Raw genomic sequence first — 17,892 nt, 5'->3', positions numbered from 1 at the left:
CACTACCAGATGAATGAAATTACTCTGTGAAGCAGATCTCTATGAAGAATGACCACACAATTCTGGACCAAACGGTTCTAAGTCTATGTAGCAGTCACAAATCCCTGGCTAAGCTGAACAAAGCGACATTATTCCTGAGTGGTAAGTTTGGGAATATAAAAGTGAAGCTGTCTGGCTCTAAAGTGGTAACTTGCAAATAGCTGCAGAATCAATGTTGGCTGTCCATCCCCCATCCAGCTGGCTCTCATATCACTAACTTCAAAAATGCAGTTTGCCATTATGGTGGCTTAAGACACTTTGTGTGCCAGTGCAATGACCATGCTGTGTGTGCATGTCAGAAGGTTAATACTTTCAAATTCCAGAGTCTCTCTTTATTTCCCTCTTTTCTGGAAACAATAGGAAAGAGAGCAGGATTGATAGCTCCTACTTTGTTAACTTCTGCTCACCAAACGCCCTGCATGTATGAATACATAACTATTTTTTTTAAATCTGATTAGGCATCAACTAAAGTAACAAAAAAACCCCAACCCACAATGCAGCTAGTTTTCCTGCTCATTAACAACATTAATTAGCAAATTTATTTGCAACAACTTTTAACAATTCCAAGGGACCCAACATCATTAAAGCTGCTAGCAGTCCTTACCCAACGCTGATGAACTAGCATCGCAGACTGATAACTGTGCTACAAAGATCATCATCAAATCTACCAGTAAGTAAAGTAAAATACTTACTTTTCTCTATCTCCTCACAAAAAATACATCTATATTTTATTTATACAGCACTACCAAAAAAACAAAATATTAGACATTGAGAGATTTGGTATTTTTTTGTTTAGTTTTGATGGAAAGATATAGAATGTATTCTGCTCCAGTTTCAAAGGCACAGACTGAGATACTCAAATTTATTTACAAAATTAAAACAAATGTAAAGTAAAAATTGAAATAAAAAATCCTATGTACAGTACTAGTATGATAATAAAAATTTATATATTTCTTAGCAATTCCCTGTGTGATAAGATAATGTGATTTGAATGTCTGTAGAGAGAAGGAAGTTCTGTAATATGAATATGAAAAATACTACTTTGAAGTCCACAAAAGCAAAAAGGTAGTGCTTCATTGCTACCCACTAGGGAAAGGCCGCAGGGATCAACTACTACTGATGAACAACTCACACAATGTGAATATGCCACCCCCAAGCAAAAAAGAACGAAATAATTTCAGGGAGGAAAAATTATATTATTTTAACAAATAAGGAATGTCAATGCTACACAGCAAACACTAATTACGGCACAAAATAGATTGTCAAAATATGCATCCTTTTAAATGTCACGAGGCCAAATTTTATCTTTCAGAAAGGAACAAAAAGATATTTTAGCAGAGGGTGATCAGAGTCAAAGCGAACATATCTCCTACTCCAGTTTTTCACCTCACCAGATGATTCATAAGCAAATCATTCCTTCTCTGCACTCCACTACCATTTCATTACTGTCATCAAAAACTAAAAATGGTGCCTATCAAATAAGATGGTTCTTCAAGAGTCCGATGAAAACAAACAAAAAATATAAAGTTACTCAGTGATAAACATGAAGTAAAATTTTTTATTGCAGGTATTACTGTTGAACAGTTCCTAATTAGATTAATCTGCTGACTTAATGACAGAAAAGAAAATAACAAAGTGAAAATTAACTAATACTGCACTTACAGGTTTTGTCAGTCTAAGATCCTTTTTTTCCGTGCCATATATCAGCATGGATAGGTAAATTCTTCCACTGTATTATAATGCAAGTGACAATAAGAATTGTAATTTTCAAGGCTTTCCAAGTAAAAATTGCCGAACCTGAAGAATTTGCTATAAATTGGTATTAGCAATTCAAGCAGATCTTGCTAATTAACAGGACTCTTGTGTATCTTCTCGTCAGTTGATTTTTCTTTTGACAGCGTTTTTACTGGTCGTACATTTAAACAGAAAAATGGCCATAAAACTCCTAGCATACCAGTTAATAGAACATGGGCAACAAACAATTTCTCTACATTTTACAGCAGTCAAAAATAAATGAAGCCTTTTTTTTTCCATAAAACTAGGATCTAACAACATATTTTCATCAATCTGTTAACAGTAAGATATGAAGGATGTTTCCCCAGATGGGAGGGGTGGGGTGGGGGGGGTGGGTATTTTTCTTTTATGGGAAACCCTGGCGTTCTACAGGAGAGAAATACAATCTCAGTCCTCGCGGAACAGCATCCTTTTTTAATATATTTTCAAATACTTGATTTTAACATAAATTATTTTAGAAAATGTGTAGGCGTGGGAATTTGTGGTTTTGTAATGTAACAATCTATGCTCAGTTTCTTAAAAAAGAGGATTTCAGACATCTATACGTGTTTGCACACTATAAAATAATACCCACCATTTTAAATGAGCTCAACTATAATCTACCTTGTAGAGACTACAATGAATAGGGAGAATGCAAAAATGCAAGGAAGACTTCTAATGCATGAAGGATTCTATTCTTCCATTCAGCTATGCTGAAGTACATTACAGTAGGGCTTACTCACAATAACTGTAATACCACCAGAAAGCAATTTCAATAACGTGTCTGTTTATTTTAAACCAAACGTTTCCATTTCATTATGTTGGTGTGCTGCTGACTGACTAAATTTTAAGCACAAGTGCAACGAAAACTTAAACAAAACAAGGCTCTTTATTCTCAACAGTGAATTACACCATTCAGAACCACTGGACGATTAGATTAATCACAAGACGAAAGACATTTTTTAAAAAACAATGCTCAGAACTGGATAGCAGAGCAAAGAGTGATTATTGGAAGAAAATCCCAGTTCGAAAATACTTCTATTTGCATTTAAAAAAAATTGAAAAACTGAGCCAAAGCAAGAGGGGTACATCTCACAGCTATGGACAAACTACCTTCTACTCATCCTTTCTCCACGAAAGCTTGCATCTTTGTTAGCATCTTCTCTAAGCTGATCTAAATGACCAGCCTTCTTCACGCGCTTTCTTAAAGTCTCATATTTCAACAATGCAGAACTCTGCCCAGCGACAGACTGGTTTAGGAAGAAGCAGTAACAAGGTACTCTAATAAGCCCAGAGAGTTCTTAAAAGCATACCGCTGTAATCTTCTCTGTTTCATTTTATATTTGTGTGCCTGAGTGCTGGCTTATCTACCTGCCCACCTACTGACCCAGGGTCTAATAGCGTGCAAAGAAACAGCACAATGGGACAATGGCCAAGAACTAAAACACAGATTCTATAAATAATTTTTTTATTATTATTTTTAATTTTAAAACAAAAGATCTTAGCTGGAAAGTGGGACCTGGGAATTACGTTGTAAAGCTATTCATTTTCTAAACATTTAAGAGTTCATCAATTAAAAAATTTCATTTTCAGAGATTGTTTTCCTCACACAACATTCATGATTTGCTCTACACCACATCACCTTCTAATGACACACTTCAATGCACACATACATACATATGTATATACATGCTTGTGTATACATAAGCATACATATACATATATTGAAATGCATACATATTTGCATACAAATGTATATATATTACATATGCCTCTCCATATGAATGCAAAGACCATGACTCCTGAAGGACTAATTGCATTCATTCATTTTCTCAGCCCAGCATGAAGCTGGTAGATTGCTGGGATCATAGCAACAGGGGAGAGAAAGGAAGGCTCATCTTTATCTGTCCCTCTCCAAAAGGATATAGGGCTAGCAGAAAGAATGCAGTGAAGTGTCCTCACTATCTGCATTTGGAAAAGATTTAATAAGAAGCATTTCATGAAGACCATGTACCACTTAACAAGGTGCCTTTCATACAAAGGTGATACCAGTGAAACTATTGTTCTTTGTGTAGTTTTTTCCATAGAATGTTTCAAACTCTTTCAAAACCCCACTTTTAAAATAAACACCAATATTCTCTTGGAGACAGAAGGTGTTAATGAAACTATTAAAAGCATAGAAAGTAGGTGTAAAGAATTGAAGGCTCTGCCACTGATCTTTTAATTACAAGAAATCAGAGATTTCTTCAGCTCTCAGAGCAAGCTGCTGGATAAAATGCTCTCAAAATACAAGCTATGCTGTTTCAAAATAGTTACATATATACATATATGTGTGTGTGTGCGTGTGTGTATATCCCGAGTACTTAAGCTCTTATGCTTCCCTTGACATATAAAAATTATATCAAATACAAAAACCAAAGCAAACGCCTTGATTTTGCTCCTCTTCATCCCCAACTTCTTAGTTGTTCTTAACACACATAACTGCCTTCTTCCTATTCCAACCATTTCTGCACGGTTTCCCTAATCTCTGTACATAGGCAGAACTATTTCTAGATAGAAAACAAACACGCCAAACCAAACAAAAAACCAGCCACATGACCTCAGCATATACTACCAGCATGCCACGGTGAAATCTGCAAACACGTACGAATTGATGGTTGGATATTCAGACATCCATCCAGCCGGCCAGCATACTCCTGAGAAGTGCCAGGTGTGGATGAGCAGCCACGGTCAGAGCTTCTCAAAATTAAGTCTATGCACTTGGCTGGTTCAGGGAGGCACTTAAGTACACATCCATTCATCCACACAACTGCAACAGAACTTAACTGTGTCAGTATGCACTTCAGGGAAGTCAGATGCTTTTCTGAATCAGTGCCTAAACACTCAGCTACAAAATTCACCTAAGTTTGACATGCAGGTTGTAAAATTCTGGTCTATGCATACAATTTTCAGAAGCACCCATTCATTTTTCTGTTCGCTGCTCCCAAGTATCTCTCTTAAAAAAAAACTCTAGCAACATTGATCAAATTGTGGTATCCAGCTTAATTACGGGAACTCACCAGCTGAAGTTGAAATGATTTTTCAGTATCTAAATTCTCTAATTACCATCTGATTTCTTGATTTTATTATCCACATAAATACACAAACAGAAAATATATCAGCATCCTATGACTCTATAATAATTCTCTTGTGGATGTAACTTTATGCACAATTTTCTTGTGTAAGATACTGCCAAATCCAATAATACTCCTAATAAAAAATATTTGCTTTCGTGAGACTACAAGGTTTGGCCTCTATATATGACCAGAAACTAGACTTGAAATGCAAGTATTTTTAACCACCTTGAAACTAGTAACAATTTATGAAGCTACATAACCTGCCACTGAAACAACTTATAGGGAAATACCTAAATATAAACCACAATCTTGAAGCACAATCCTGCAAGCAGAAAAATGTAGCAATAATTACAACAAGTAGTTCAGCTTGAACTCTGACGATTAAAAGCAGTAGCAAGCACTAAGCAAGTAGACCGCTTCAAAATTTGGCCCAGGTACATGACATTTTGGCTGAATTCTAATTACAAGGACACTAGTAATCAGGTTTAAATGAATATGCTCCACTACAAAACAAACTCCCCAAACTATTTCAAGTGTTGGATTCAGAATAATATTCTTTGACAATACTATTTTGCTGTCCCATATAAGAACACATAAGCAAACAGTGCTGAAAGACAAATGCACTTTAAGGTGATAATTAGAATTTACGTACACTTAATTCTAAGCCTACATAAGTAACAAAAATATTAGAACACATTTTCAAGCTTACTTGAGGATTAATTTCCTATCCATGAAAAAAGGATTAAAAAACCTTATTTTATTATACTTCAAAATCCTAATGCTTAAACATATTCTCATCTGGAATTGGACTACAGCATTTATGGTACTTCACGTACATTGATAATTAAACACATAACAAAAATAAGGCACGGGAATACTTAAAACATTTCTAAGAACAGACTTAGGCTCTGTAAGAATATACAACTTTGTTACTCATACCTGCTAACAATAATGATCATAGAACATTTTTTAATTGTTCTAGCAGAACTTTGGCAACTAACCAAGAAATGTAATATGAATTTTGCTAATACACTCTTAGGATTTTTTATTTACCAAATATTGTTCACACCAGGAGCACTTATCAATTGGGCCACTCATCAGTTTACCGATGTGTCTTTTAATAGGGATGAGATCTTTATGTATTTCAATAAATTGCTGGAGTTTCATACTAAAACCTAAACATCATCATATCTGAGGGAAGTAAAATCATTATTAAATTCTTCAAAGTTTTGATTAAACCTTAATTTAGAGTGCCTTTAATCACTATCAAAATGATCAACATTTCATTTTTAAAGTGAATTAATTAGTTCTACAGCAGTTTGTTAATTCTGAATAAATACAATAAAGAAGTAAGCTAAAGCACAATGGTGGCATTTGTGTTTAAAGGACAGTGTATTTTGTCTTCTAATTTCAAATGGTTATCACCAAGTAAGCATCCCTACTTAGGTCTACGTGTATAAAAAACAGATTGTTCATCTCCTGAGTCTGTCTCTGGACGCAGATAAATCACTGCGAAGTTATTCCTGCAACATTGTTAACTGCTCTAAAAATTTTGATAACCACAGCAAATTTTGCCTTCAGCTTAGATTCTGACAAAACGAATTCAAAACAGAAGTGTTTTCTTTTCTTTGGGTTTCTTACACCTACCATTCAGGTGTTTGCCTGTTTTTCTCTAATGATCATGTAACTTGGAAAGCACACAACAACTGGCACACTGTATAAAACAAAGGAGAAATACATCTGCACCCTGCTCTTTCTCATATTTTTAATTCATGGATAAACATGGTATGTCCAAATAGATACTTCCATTGTGAGAGCGCAGTGAATATTTTAAGACAAGAAGAAATGTTTGTTTTTAAAAGGGAAAGTTTCGAAACATCTTACAATTAACTCTTCCTCTAGTGTTTGGAAGAATAACAAAACTAAGTTTTCTTTGCAGTTTGCTGATGTTTAATGTTGGACTAAGAAGAGATTTAATTAACAGTAATGAAATATGATTAAACTTACTAGAATCCTTACAAATCCATTCAATGCATAATACCTACCGACTATGTAAGCGTTGCTTGTACCTTCAACTATCTTTACCTATGTGCAGTTATTGTGTAAGCTCACCACACACGAGAGAGCAGACGTGAAAAATCTTCAATGTAAGGTTATTTTTGAAGTATTTTAGCTGTTATGCCAGTGTGCATTTAGTCAAACCTATTTCTTTCAACAATCCTCCTTCTGCCCAGTGGGATTTGCGAGTATTACTTTATTTTTTTTCCAGTAGTTACATTTCATTTTGCCTAACAATAACAGAAAAAACTCTGGTTATGAGAGACAAGCAATTTTTTGGGATATATGTTCTTTGATGTGTGATGTAAGATGAAACTTTTTGTCTTATTTACTCTGAGCAATTTTTTTCAAGTAACACATGTAAAAAGAGGAAAATGTAGAGATAGGCATTTAAAATTATAGATGTTCATCATTCCCAAGCATGAGTGTTACTTTGGATAAATCCTCTCTGTCTCAAGCTTTTTGTGCCATTTATCACTGAGGTGTTGTTACCAGGAACACAGTATTAAAGTGCTGGACAGACTAGCTAACTCTGGGCACTTGAAAATTCTGCCCATTAACTTCTGCATCACCTATTTAGAAGCCACTCTGGAATACCGAGTAGAGGAGTTTTCTGCAGGCAACACAGATCTATTAAAAAACATGACCTGTGACAAAAATCAATGTGCTAATCTCAAACCAAACAGCAGTATCAGAAGCATAAAAAAGAGATAACCTAAGATAAAATGTCCCCAAATTTACGTAGACTAGCTTGACAGGTTTAAAAAAAAAAAAGTAAGTCTGCTCACACGCACTTTAACAAGGCAAAAAATTTAATACCCAGGTGGCTTTTTACCCAAACACATGGATACCATTTGGAGCAGGACTGAAATTTTCTAATGCTAAACATGAGGGAAAACTCCAGAAAAATTAAATGAAACCTCCCTTTCCAGTAGAAGGCTCGTTGAACTGCACGCAAAGCCTGGCGTCAGAAATCCTCTGGCGCGCCTCGGCGCGAGGGGAGCGGGGAGGCTGTGTCAGCACCGCTCAGCCCCGACGGGGACACCGGCGATGCGCCGTCCCGTTCCCGGCGGCACCGGCATCCCCCCGGCCCGGGACGGCGTACCTACCTCGCTTCCTCACGGTTACCTCTAGCCTGCCCGGGAGAGCCCCCCGCCGGGCGGGCAGGGCAGGGCAGGGGGAAAGCCACCCGCCCGCCGCGGCTGCCGCCGCTGACAGCGATGCCGCCCGGGGCTGCCGCGAAGCCGGGACCGGCCGCCCCGCTCCGTCCCGCCGGGGAGAGAGACCCCCGCCTCCCTGCCCGCGGCCGGCTCCCCGCTACCGGCGGGCGGCTCGGGGCCGCGCCCCGCCTGCCGCAGGAGCCCGCCGAGGCACAAGCGGGGGGCCGCTACCTGCGCCCCCTCATCCCACCCAGGGAGCAGGCTCGGCCGCAGGCGCGGCTTGCCGCGCTGCGAGGGGCCCCCACGCCGCACCGGGGCCACATCTGCCCGGCGCCCGCGGACCGGCGAGGGCCGAGCCCGGGGAGGCGGCTAGCCTGGCGCAGCGCTGGGGGGAGCGGGGGGGGGGGCAAGAGGAGAAAAATACCATCACCACCCGCCCCACCGTCGCTGCCTGTAGCCGTAACCCTCCGAAAGTTTTCCACCCTGCCTTGCAGCCGGGGTCGTTTCTGCAGGCGCTGGGCAAGAGCCGCCGGCGCTGGGGCGCCGCTCCCCCCCCCGCACCCGCCGCCGCCGCCGCCCGGTGCGCGCCCGCGGCCGCCCCGCGTACCTGGGGTTGGTGCTGTTCCAGTAGACGGCGTAGCGGTCGGCCACCGCCTTGGCGCCGGGCTCCTGCCCGCGCACGCACACCCACAGCGCCGCGGCCGCCAGCAGCAGCATCTCCACGTGCGGCATCGCGCCCGGCCGGCGGCGCGGCGAGACGGGATGCGGAAAAAATTAAGAAAGGGGGAAGGGGAAGGAAAAAAAAAAAAAAAAAGGCGGGGGGGCGGGGGGCAGACGGGGCTGAGCCGGGGCGCGGGAGGTGGGGGGGAATAAATAAATAAAAAGCGAGGCGCAGAGGCGGGTGGGCTCCGCGGCGTGCCGCGCCGCAGCGAGCGGAGGGCGCCTGCCGCCGCAGACGGGCAGCCGACAGAGAGGCGCGATCCGCGGTCCCTCAGGGAGCCTCACCCCGGCAGGGGGAGGTGGGGGCCGAGGCGGGCGGCGGCGGCAAGCGGCGGGCGGTGCTCATTCACCGGTCGTCCCGTACGGAGCCCACGGCACGACATACACCGGCCGCCGGCGCGGCGGGCGGGCGGGCGAGGGGCGCCGCTCCTCCGCCCCCTGCGAGCGGCCCCGGCGGCGCTGGCGGCGCGGCCCCGCGGCTCGGGGGCGGCCGGGGGGACGCGGGGATGGAGGGAGCGAGCGAGAGAGGGAGGAGAAGAGCGGGGAGGAGAGGAAGGAGATCTTCCCCCTGGAAGCCCAGGGAGGGTCCTGGCAGTATATTAAAGGCCGCCGGCTGGGAGAGGGGCGAGAAGCACCAGTAGATCTTAAAGTACAAAGTTTATGTCTTTCTTCCTTCCTGGCCCTCCGCCACCCGCAAATGAAAAACAAACAAAAAAGAAAAAAAAAAAAAAAGAAAAAAAAAAGGGGAAAGCAAAAGCCCTGAGGAGTTTGTTTGCTGCGCTGATGGAGTTGGGGAGCCTGTTCTGCAGCACAGAGAGTGTCTTGAAGGAGACTTTGTGGAGTGGTTTTCTTGTCCTTCCTGTTCCTGGGCGGTGGATGCACCAAGGACTGAGCAACAGCAAAGGAGGGGGAAAAAAAAAAAAGGCAAGGAAAAAAAGAGGGGGGCAGAAAAAAGAACGGCCAATCCAAGAAATACTGCGGCGTGGAAACCAAGGAGATGGAAATTAAAAAATTGTTTTATGAGAGGGCGTGGGAAAAAGCAAAACCTCGGAGAAGTGGAAAATCAAGCCTGCAAACTCCTCTGATGAAGCTGGTCTTGGCTGGCCTCTCCTGCTCGGGGGACGAACGGAGCGATACGGCGAGGTGCGGAAATCTCCTGCTTCAGCCTCCCGGAGCCTCTCTGTGATAAAGCAGGGTCCAGTCCCGGGAACATCAACTTCTGCGGAAGGACAAAACAGTTTGAAAGAGCACGGAAGGGTGAGAGAAAAAGAATCCACCCCTCAGATGACTACATAAGGAGATCGAAAAAAAAAAAACAACCCAGTTCTTCTTCTCGGTCTTGCCCAACAGCTGCTCCCCTTTTCCCTCTGAAGCAGCAGCAAGAGCAGCAAGGAAAAATATACCACGCCAGCAGGCAAATAAATAAACTTGAATGCAGCGGCAGGCAGGGAGGGATCGTAAAGAGCGACGAGGATTGGAGGGGCAAAAGTCAGTCCGGGGAAAAAAAAAAAAAAATGCTTTATGGGAGGAAAAAAAAAATCTTTAAACAGTCACGCCCCCTTTTGCAATGACCGGTCCCTTCACTGCGTGTAAATCCGACATCAGCAACCTGGAAAAGCTAGGAGCCTGGCGTGCTGGGTTGTCTCTGTGCATGCGTGTGTGCGATAGGCAGCCGCAGAGAGATATACGCGGTATACAGAGGTACACACGCATACATACATGCACACGCGTGTGTCCGAGGCGGGATCTGGCGCCGGTGTGCGTGAGGGATGAAGGCGAGGAGGAGGTGCAGCCAGCCAGCTCGGAGCACGGGCGCTGCTGCTTGATCATGTGGGATTTTTGCATGCAGTTTACTTGGGGGGGGGGGGGATTTGCCGCCGCAGCCAGTCAGGGCGCAGCCTGCTGTTTGCTTACAGATTGCCTTTTTTTTTTTTTTTTTTTTTTTACACCTCGACCTGATTGGCTTGCAACACGAGAAAGGAGGCGTCGTCCCAGCCTTCTCCTCCTCCATGCCAAAAAAATACCCAACCCCACCTTCTGGAAACCTGACTAATTGAATTACTAAGACGTCGGAGTGGTTCCTGTGCAGCCTTACTGCTAAGTGTAACCATTTCAACGCCGGATGCTACGACAGGGTTTACGCGGGCTGTGTACGGATGAGTTTTCGTCTGCCACGGAAAACAGTATGCCGAGTAATGCAATCGTAAAAGAAAACTGCTTCCCCACTTTCCCCCGCGGCGGGGCTCGGCTCGCACGCCCCGGGGGATGCGCGGCACCGGCTGCGCGGCGGGACCGGCTGCATCGCTTTGCAAACCGCAACTGTACGTTCAGGCGTTGCATGAGCCAGCGAAACCCGGGCGGCTGTTCCGCGGCCGGGAAGGAGACTCCGCTCTGCTCTGCTTCGCCTTTCACCCCCCTTCTGCAGGAACCGCTCTGGCGCCGGCCGCCACCGCCCGCACCCCTGCCACCGCCAGCAGGGGAAGGCGGCTGGTGGGCACCGGGGCCAGCGCTTCGCCGCCAAAAAACATCAGCTCCGAGGAGGAGGCGGCGGTGAGCCGCCGCTCGCCGTCACCCACGCGCCGCCAGCCGCCGCGGGGCCGCGCGGCGCGGGCAGGTGAGCGGCTCCCGCGGGAGGGGCGGGGCGCGGCGGGGCGGGGCAGGCTGGCGGCCAGGGCCTCCTCCGGGGGGGAGGGCGCTCCCGCCGCCGCCGCCCCCGCCCCGCCGGCGTTGCCGGGGTGACGGCGGCCGTCGCGGCGTCCCGCCGCCGGGGCCCCCGGGGCTGGGCTGGGGCGGGCCGCCCGCCTCGCCGCCGTTCGGAAGCGCCCCGACTCCCCCCAGCGGCGGAGGCCGGCGCCGCAGGGCGGCGGGAGCGCGGGGAGGCGGGGGCGCCCGCCGCCGCCCGCGGGCAGAGCGGGCCGGGCCGCCGCGTCCCTCGCTGCGGCGGCTTCGCGCCTGTGGGGGCCGGGGTGTCTCGGCATTTCTTTTCTTTTTTTTCCCCTTGTTTTTCTCTTTTTTTTCCTTTTTTTCTTTTTTTTTTGGTATGGTTTTTCTCAGCGTGGAAAGAGGTTCCAGGTTAATCTTCACCGGTCGCACCACCTTATCTGTCCGGCCTTTTGCCGGAGGACAGTGGGAGTTCTGGTCTTTGCCCTCCCTTCGGAAGTGATTGAAGCGAGGGAGCACAGACCGAAGTTAAACACTCGAATCCCTTGATTTTTTTTTTTTTTTAAGCAAAGGATCTGTACGGTTTTGAAATCTTTATTATCAAATGCCTAAAAACTTGTCTAAATTTCGTCTCCCTATGGTCTCCTTCAGCCTTGCTTTTAGTATGTTGATGTCTGTAGATTAATCTTAGTAGGATATGAAGTACGTCAGCCAAATACCCCAGGTATAACAGGCACCATAAAACCAAACTTTTTTCATTCCTTTTCATTAAAAAAACCCCAGCATTTCGAATTATTTGCTATCTTTGAACTGAGTTCTTTGAATAGGAATGGGCACATCCAATCTTTCCTTAGTCTATTTTCTCCAGCACGGACAGACATGTGGAAATCACTGCCATTACAGGAAGCAGAATAAATAACACTTTTTTCCAAAGAATCTCCTCAGCCACATTTGTAAAGAAAGCTTAATGATTTTTTTTTTCTTTGTTCATGCCTTGTGAGAAGCATCACAGGGAAAGAGGGGTCAGTTTGTACAACTTAAAACACCTTTTACTAGCAGAGTCAGAGCTTAATCTAGTATATAAAACATCCTTACAGGAGTATAGTGCTTGGGTTTTTCTTTAACACATACAAAGCTGTGAAAAGGAGTCAAACTATTAATAACTGAAAAAAACCTCCAAAAAGACTAACTATAGCAGGAAGATACCTTTTTTCCCTGCTTTACTTAGCAAGCAAGCTGTAGGTGGCTGTATCTTATTAGTTTCTAAACAATACAAAGACATAAATCCTTTGGACTCAAAATAAGAAGTAAATTAATTCTGTTAGTAAAAAATAATACTTTAATGAACAGAAAGTGAGCTTTTTGTTACATCATAACCAACTCATATGAACCCATCAAATACTCAATACCCAGAAGCATGCCAACTCCTAGTCCACTCTCTGTTTTCATGATTACATGATTAAACAATTATTGATATCATAGTTGTAAACTACTTCTGTATACCAATGGCCTCTGGCGTTAGCCTTCATTTGGCAGAAAGGTAAAGACTGTTAACAAGTGATTCAACATCAGTTAAACTATTTTGAATACAGTGTTTAGAAAAAATAGTACGTATGCACACTAAGTGTCTGAAACTGCCTCTGTCAAGCCTCTGTAGCTGCCCCTGGATCTCCAGCTTCACAGCATAAATGAGCTTTTAACATACACTGTACAGCATGTACTTTCTTGGTAGTTGCATAGGATTTCAGTGTATTGATATGCTGTGCTGCAGTTAACATGCTAATTGACCGCATACCTCAAAATAATTAAACCAAGCACAGCTTAAGACTTTGTCTCAGGGAAAAGTGATAAATCTGTAGATTTTCCTTCTTTGCTGATTTCCCTTAAAAATACACACAGTATTTCTATCATTGTTCAGCAATACTTACTATCTTAAACAGGTACAAATGACTTCTGGCGTTACAATGTAGGTAGTATTGTTAAAATAATTTTAAGTAATTTGCTTTGCCATTCAAAGATACTTTAGCACTCATGAAACACAGAAAATAACAAAGATATCTCCACGTTTTTCCTCTAGCTTGTGTGTATGATTTTTATCTTTTGTGAATTTGAGTAGTGCCTCAGAAGTAAAACTAACTAGTAGGGCCCAATCCAGCTTTTACTAATGTTAGCTCCAGTGACTCTAAGTGAGTTAAACAAGCAAATCCCATGGTTTTTTTCCTTTTGTTAAAGCCCAGAGAATTAAGGAAAGATCTTTCTGGAAAAATGGATGTGTACTGCAAATCAGTGAAGAATATAGCTGCATTTCAAAACTTTTTTGTCTAAATTTTGTGAAAATGTGTATTTTTAAATCGTGTGTTAACATTTCAGTAGAATTTGATTAAAGGTAGCTGGGCAGAAAAATATATAATCCTCTGATTGGTCTGTATTTAAATCATTTTTGATGTTTTGTTAAAAGGACTGTACAAAAATACAGCTTTTTTGTTTATAAGTGGTATCCCTAGAAACGTGTTCTTCAGGACCTGAAAGCATCATGCTTTCTTATATTTTTAATCACTCTCTGATCCCATAAATATGTTGCTGAAAAATGACTTAGAAGCAATCTCAGCTTCAAGTTTTGCAAATTAATAACTGAACAGAATGGTTAATCATTACAAATTGTCTCATCTTTTACTGTAATCCCTGATACTGTAAGCTGTCAATGAGTAATACAGAACAAAATCTTAGACTAATTTCCATAAGAGAGGAGAAGGTACCAAAGGCATAAATAATACTGTTAGAGAGAATCACTGAATTCTTTATAGAGAAGTGTATTCATCGTTTGATTGCAGACACTCTCGAGTAAGATAAGAGCTTTCTTTCTAGGTGATTTCTCTAACTCAAAGATATTTTTTCCTTCTCAGATACATTTATCTGTGAGAGAGTGTGCGTGTGTACTGCATAGATGGATTTTTTTTTCCTTTTTTTTTCCCCCTAGGAGAAAGAAATAATCTTATGGAAGAGAACAGAATGAAATGGCTGCAGACAAACCTGACCCAGTATTTACTTGTGTGTGTGAGTATTTTTGGCTGGCTAGAACAGAGGAATTAAATTAAGATTCTTGATATTCTTTTTATTAAACTGTCTGGCAACTCCCTTGCTTCTCTAACCCCCGTTTTCCACTCTACCATCCAGAGATAACATATATGCTTACTTTACTGTGATGTACTGAGGCTCAATAACTTCATGCTTTCAGATGTTCAAAGGAGTAAGTTTGAGATCCTTGTATAAAAAAAGAAAATGCCATAACACAAAATACAGTAATGAATTCTAGGCAAGTTTTGGGGGGGATATCGTCCAGAGACATTTTCAGGCTTTTTATTGTGTCCAGAAATCATACATATTTCTTTTTGCATATGGTTCTTAAGAATTTGCGATAGTTTCTAATGAAAATTATCTACAGTTATCAGCTGTGCTTCCATTTCAATTTGTCAGTTCAAAATCTGTGTGCCTGGGTGAGCAGTCAAAAGAGCTTCAGCTCACAAATTAGGCAAGACCTCTTCAGCACATAACTATTTGGATGTTAGTCTGGAAACTTCAGAAGTTTAATACATTGGGGAAAACTTCTAGAAGAAAACAGAAGATTTCCTGGCTTCATATTGACATTTTGTGATTTTTTTTTCAAAGTTTACAATAAAAAGAATTACAAAGTAGGAAATTTTTAAAAACATGAATGGAAGCAGGGTACTCATCTACCCCTTGAGACAATAGAAAAATCCACTTTGAAGTTCAGTGTAATGTTTCCTCCATATATATAGGCAATAAATATAGTGTGTTGCCATTCAAGTTCGTGTTTGTTTGTCGTTACAAATACTTTTGTTCATGTTTGCTAAATATCTAATTATGAGGAATTTGTTTGTTGACACACTTTAAAGAGCTCTAAATTTGTGTCTATGTGTTAAATAGACACAGTTAAATTATTTTTAATAAGTTAAAATATTTTTAATACTGTAATTTTGAAAGGCCAAATAAAAGCATTTGTTTCTACCCAGTCAAGATCCTATGTGTAGTTTCTGGCTTTACAAAAAGTAAAGCCCATTGCACTGATTTGTCGTCAATATTGTGTCAATAAGAATAACTGAAATATCCCAGTAATAAAGCCAAAGCAAGAGAATCCGTGGCCCTAGGATGAATGTATAGCTTTGCATTTTGCCATCCACTTCAGTTCTTCCACACTCTCCAAATCAAAGACATTAATTTAAAGATTTTTTAGAAAGACTTTTGAAAGCTATCGCTCAATCTTAATTTATTAAAGAGCCAGTATCTTACAAAACTTCCAGTTTTGTTATTATCACTGTAGAAACCACTACTTAAAGCTCGTAGGTGTAAGAAAGATTAAGTACTATACTGTGAAACTAAAGTATAAGACAAAAACAAGCAATCAAATACAGTGGACAATATGAATATAGCTATCTCAAAGACTGCTGTTCACTCCTGCAAAAAGCTCTGTATTGAGCAGATAGACTATACACATTATACAGATTACGTTACATGAGCAGGCTCTCATTTCAGCATCTGTGCATCTCCTATGATGACATAGCAGGATTGAAACCAGTTATGGTAAATAATAATCCTGTTTGACCTTGTGATATTTTTAAATCATATTTTGTGTTGCTTGCTGTTCAAATGCCCATGCTGAGACTGCATTTTTCCAAAGTCCTCTTGATGAAAGTTAGCTTTTCAAGATGCTTTCTCTGCACTGAGTCACTGCAGCTGGTGGTCTAGAACATCAGTGTTTGCTTAGAAACCCTGTTTTTAAGCAGTCTTTTCAAAATAGACAGAAGGAGATTAAAAAATCAACAGACAAACAAAAAAACAGAAAACCAAGACAGGTACACCTGCAAGTAAAACTGAATACTGAATTCAAAATAATATATGACAAGAAATATGTGTTTGCAGGTATAGGTGGTTCTTGTTTTTGTAGTAATACATTGATTAGTAGACAAATCATTGATCTTGTTTATGGGCATGCTGTCTTTTTTTTGTTGCTTGTTTAAGTCTTGTTGCATGGGATGGACAGCTAGCAGGGTTTTTTTCTGTCTATGTCCAGATAAGTGAAGAAAAACAAGTCAGAAGATCAAGGCAGGGGTGGACTACTGTTATCATCTGGAAACATGATGGAAATCCTGTACTTGATTGCCTTCAAGCCTTATGTAGTAAACATGATTATTAATTTTTATTATTAATAACGCACTTTACAAGAGTAAAAAAATTCCCAAGATACCCTTTAACACTTCTCAGAATTTAATCAACTTTCAGGATCATTTTCAATTTAAGTTTGCAAAATTGCAACCATTATTCTTGCTGCTCGTTTCACATATGAATCATAAGCTGTAAAATCATAAACAGTTCCTATCTGTTGCAAAACCCTGTGCTTGCTTGTGCATATCTTCCAGTGCATAGCAAAGTCTTAGACTTTGACACCGTTCCCTCCTCACACAGCACCACCCATCAACTAACGTTACTCACATTACTGAATAAAAAAACCTTTTTTCCTGAATCAACAGGAAAAAAAAAAAAACCACAACAAAGAGCTGCAAAGTAGGTTATTACAGATCATGCTACAGCTCTGCTTTGTTAGCACTGGAGGCACTTGCCCTGATATGTAGCACAAGTAATAAGTAGAGTTTTATAGTCTAAAGACAGCTCTAAGAAGTTTGTATGCAAAGCTCGCTAAATGGCACAAGATAGTCCTTCCACGTAGGACACTTCAGAGCTCCTTTGCTGGTGCAAGCTTTGTGTGCATTACATGCTGGAGAGCCATTTGCAGAGGAGCTGCTTTCTTAACAGAAGCAACAGACCTGACAGTGAGTTGTTATGTGCCACGGATAGCACATGATCCACATGCAGATGGTGGTCTTCAAGACAGCTGTTGGCACGACGTAAAGGTTACCTCAGTGGATACTGGGGTGTAGCTTCTCACCAGTGCTGTTTACTTTATAGAACAATGGTTCCACTGGTACAAGCAGTGGAACAAGGTCCTTTGTGTTGTGGAGAAAATCTTATCTGGTTAAAAGAACAAACAAAAACAAGACTGATACATATTATTATGATTAATTAGCAAGCAAATTCTGGAGAAGTCTGTGTACAGCTATGCACCTGGGAAGATCTTAGTTGGATGAAAGAAATCTCAGAGGTTTCAGTGATGAAATGCTGAAGACACATTTACTTTAGGCAATGTGGAAGACACTTGCAGTGTCTTTAGCTGTACTGTTTGTACTACAACAGTGTTTTTCATGAAAAAGCCAGTTCTTAGAATCATGTAACTAAGAGAAAATCCACCTTTTCATTTAAAAAATACATTTCTGCACAGTTTGCAGAGCAGA

The 17,892-nt window shown here is 41.9% G+C and overlaps 2 protein-coding genes across 3 annotated transcripts in view; both read right to left on the bottom strand.

The window, feature by feature from the left end:
• Window positions 1-8,878, bottom strand: part of EFNA5 (ephrin A5) — a 213,607-nt gene extending 204,729 nt beyond the window's left edge. For both annotated transcript variants that reach the window (XM_050912579.1, XM_050912581.1), the window contains exon 1: window positions 8,754-8,878. In XM_050912579.1, the coding sequence (XP_050768536.1) occupies window positions 8,754-8,878 (125 nt within the window). The remainder of the gene's footprint in view (window positions 1-8,753) is intronic.
• The window catches only part of FBXL17 (F-box and leucine rich repeat protein 17), a 551,764-nt gene that overhangs the window by 174,099 nt on the left and 359,773 nt on the right, over window positions 1-17,892 (bottom strand). The gene's annotated exons all lie outside the window — the stretch shown is intronic.

This window comes from Gymnogyps californianus, chromosome Z (genome assembly GCF_018139145.2).
Source record: "Gymnogyps californianus isolate 813 chromosome Z, ASM1813914v2, whole genome shotgun sequence".
In the NCBI taxonomy this organism is placed as follows: Eukaryota; Metazoa; Chordata; class Aves; order Accipitriformes; family Cathartidae; genus Gymnogyps; species Gymnogyps californianus.
Note: the sequence above shows the minus strand (reverse complement) of the source record. Positions and strands in the feature narration are given on the sequence as shown.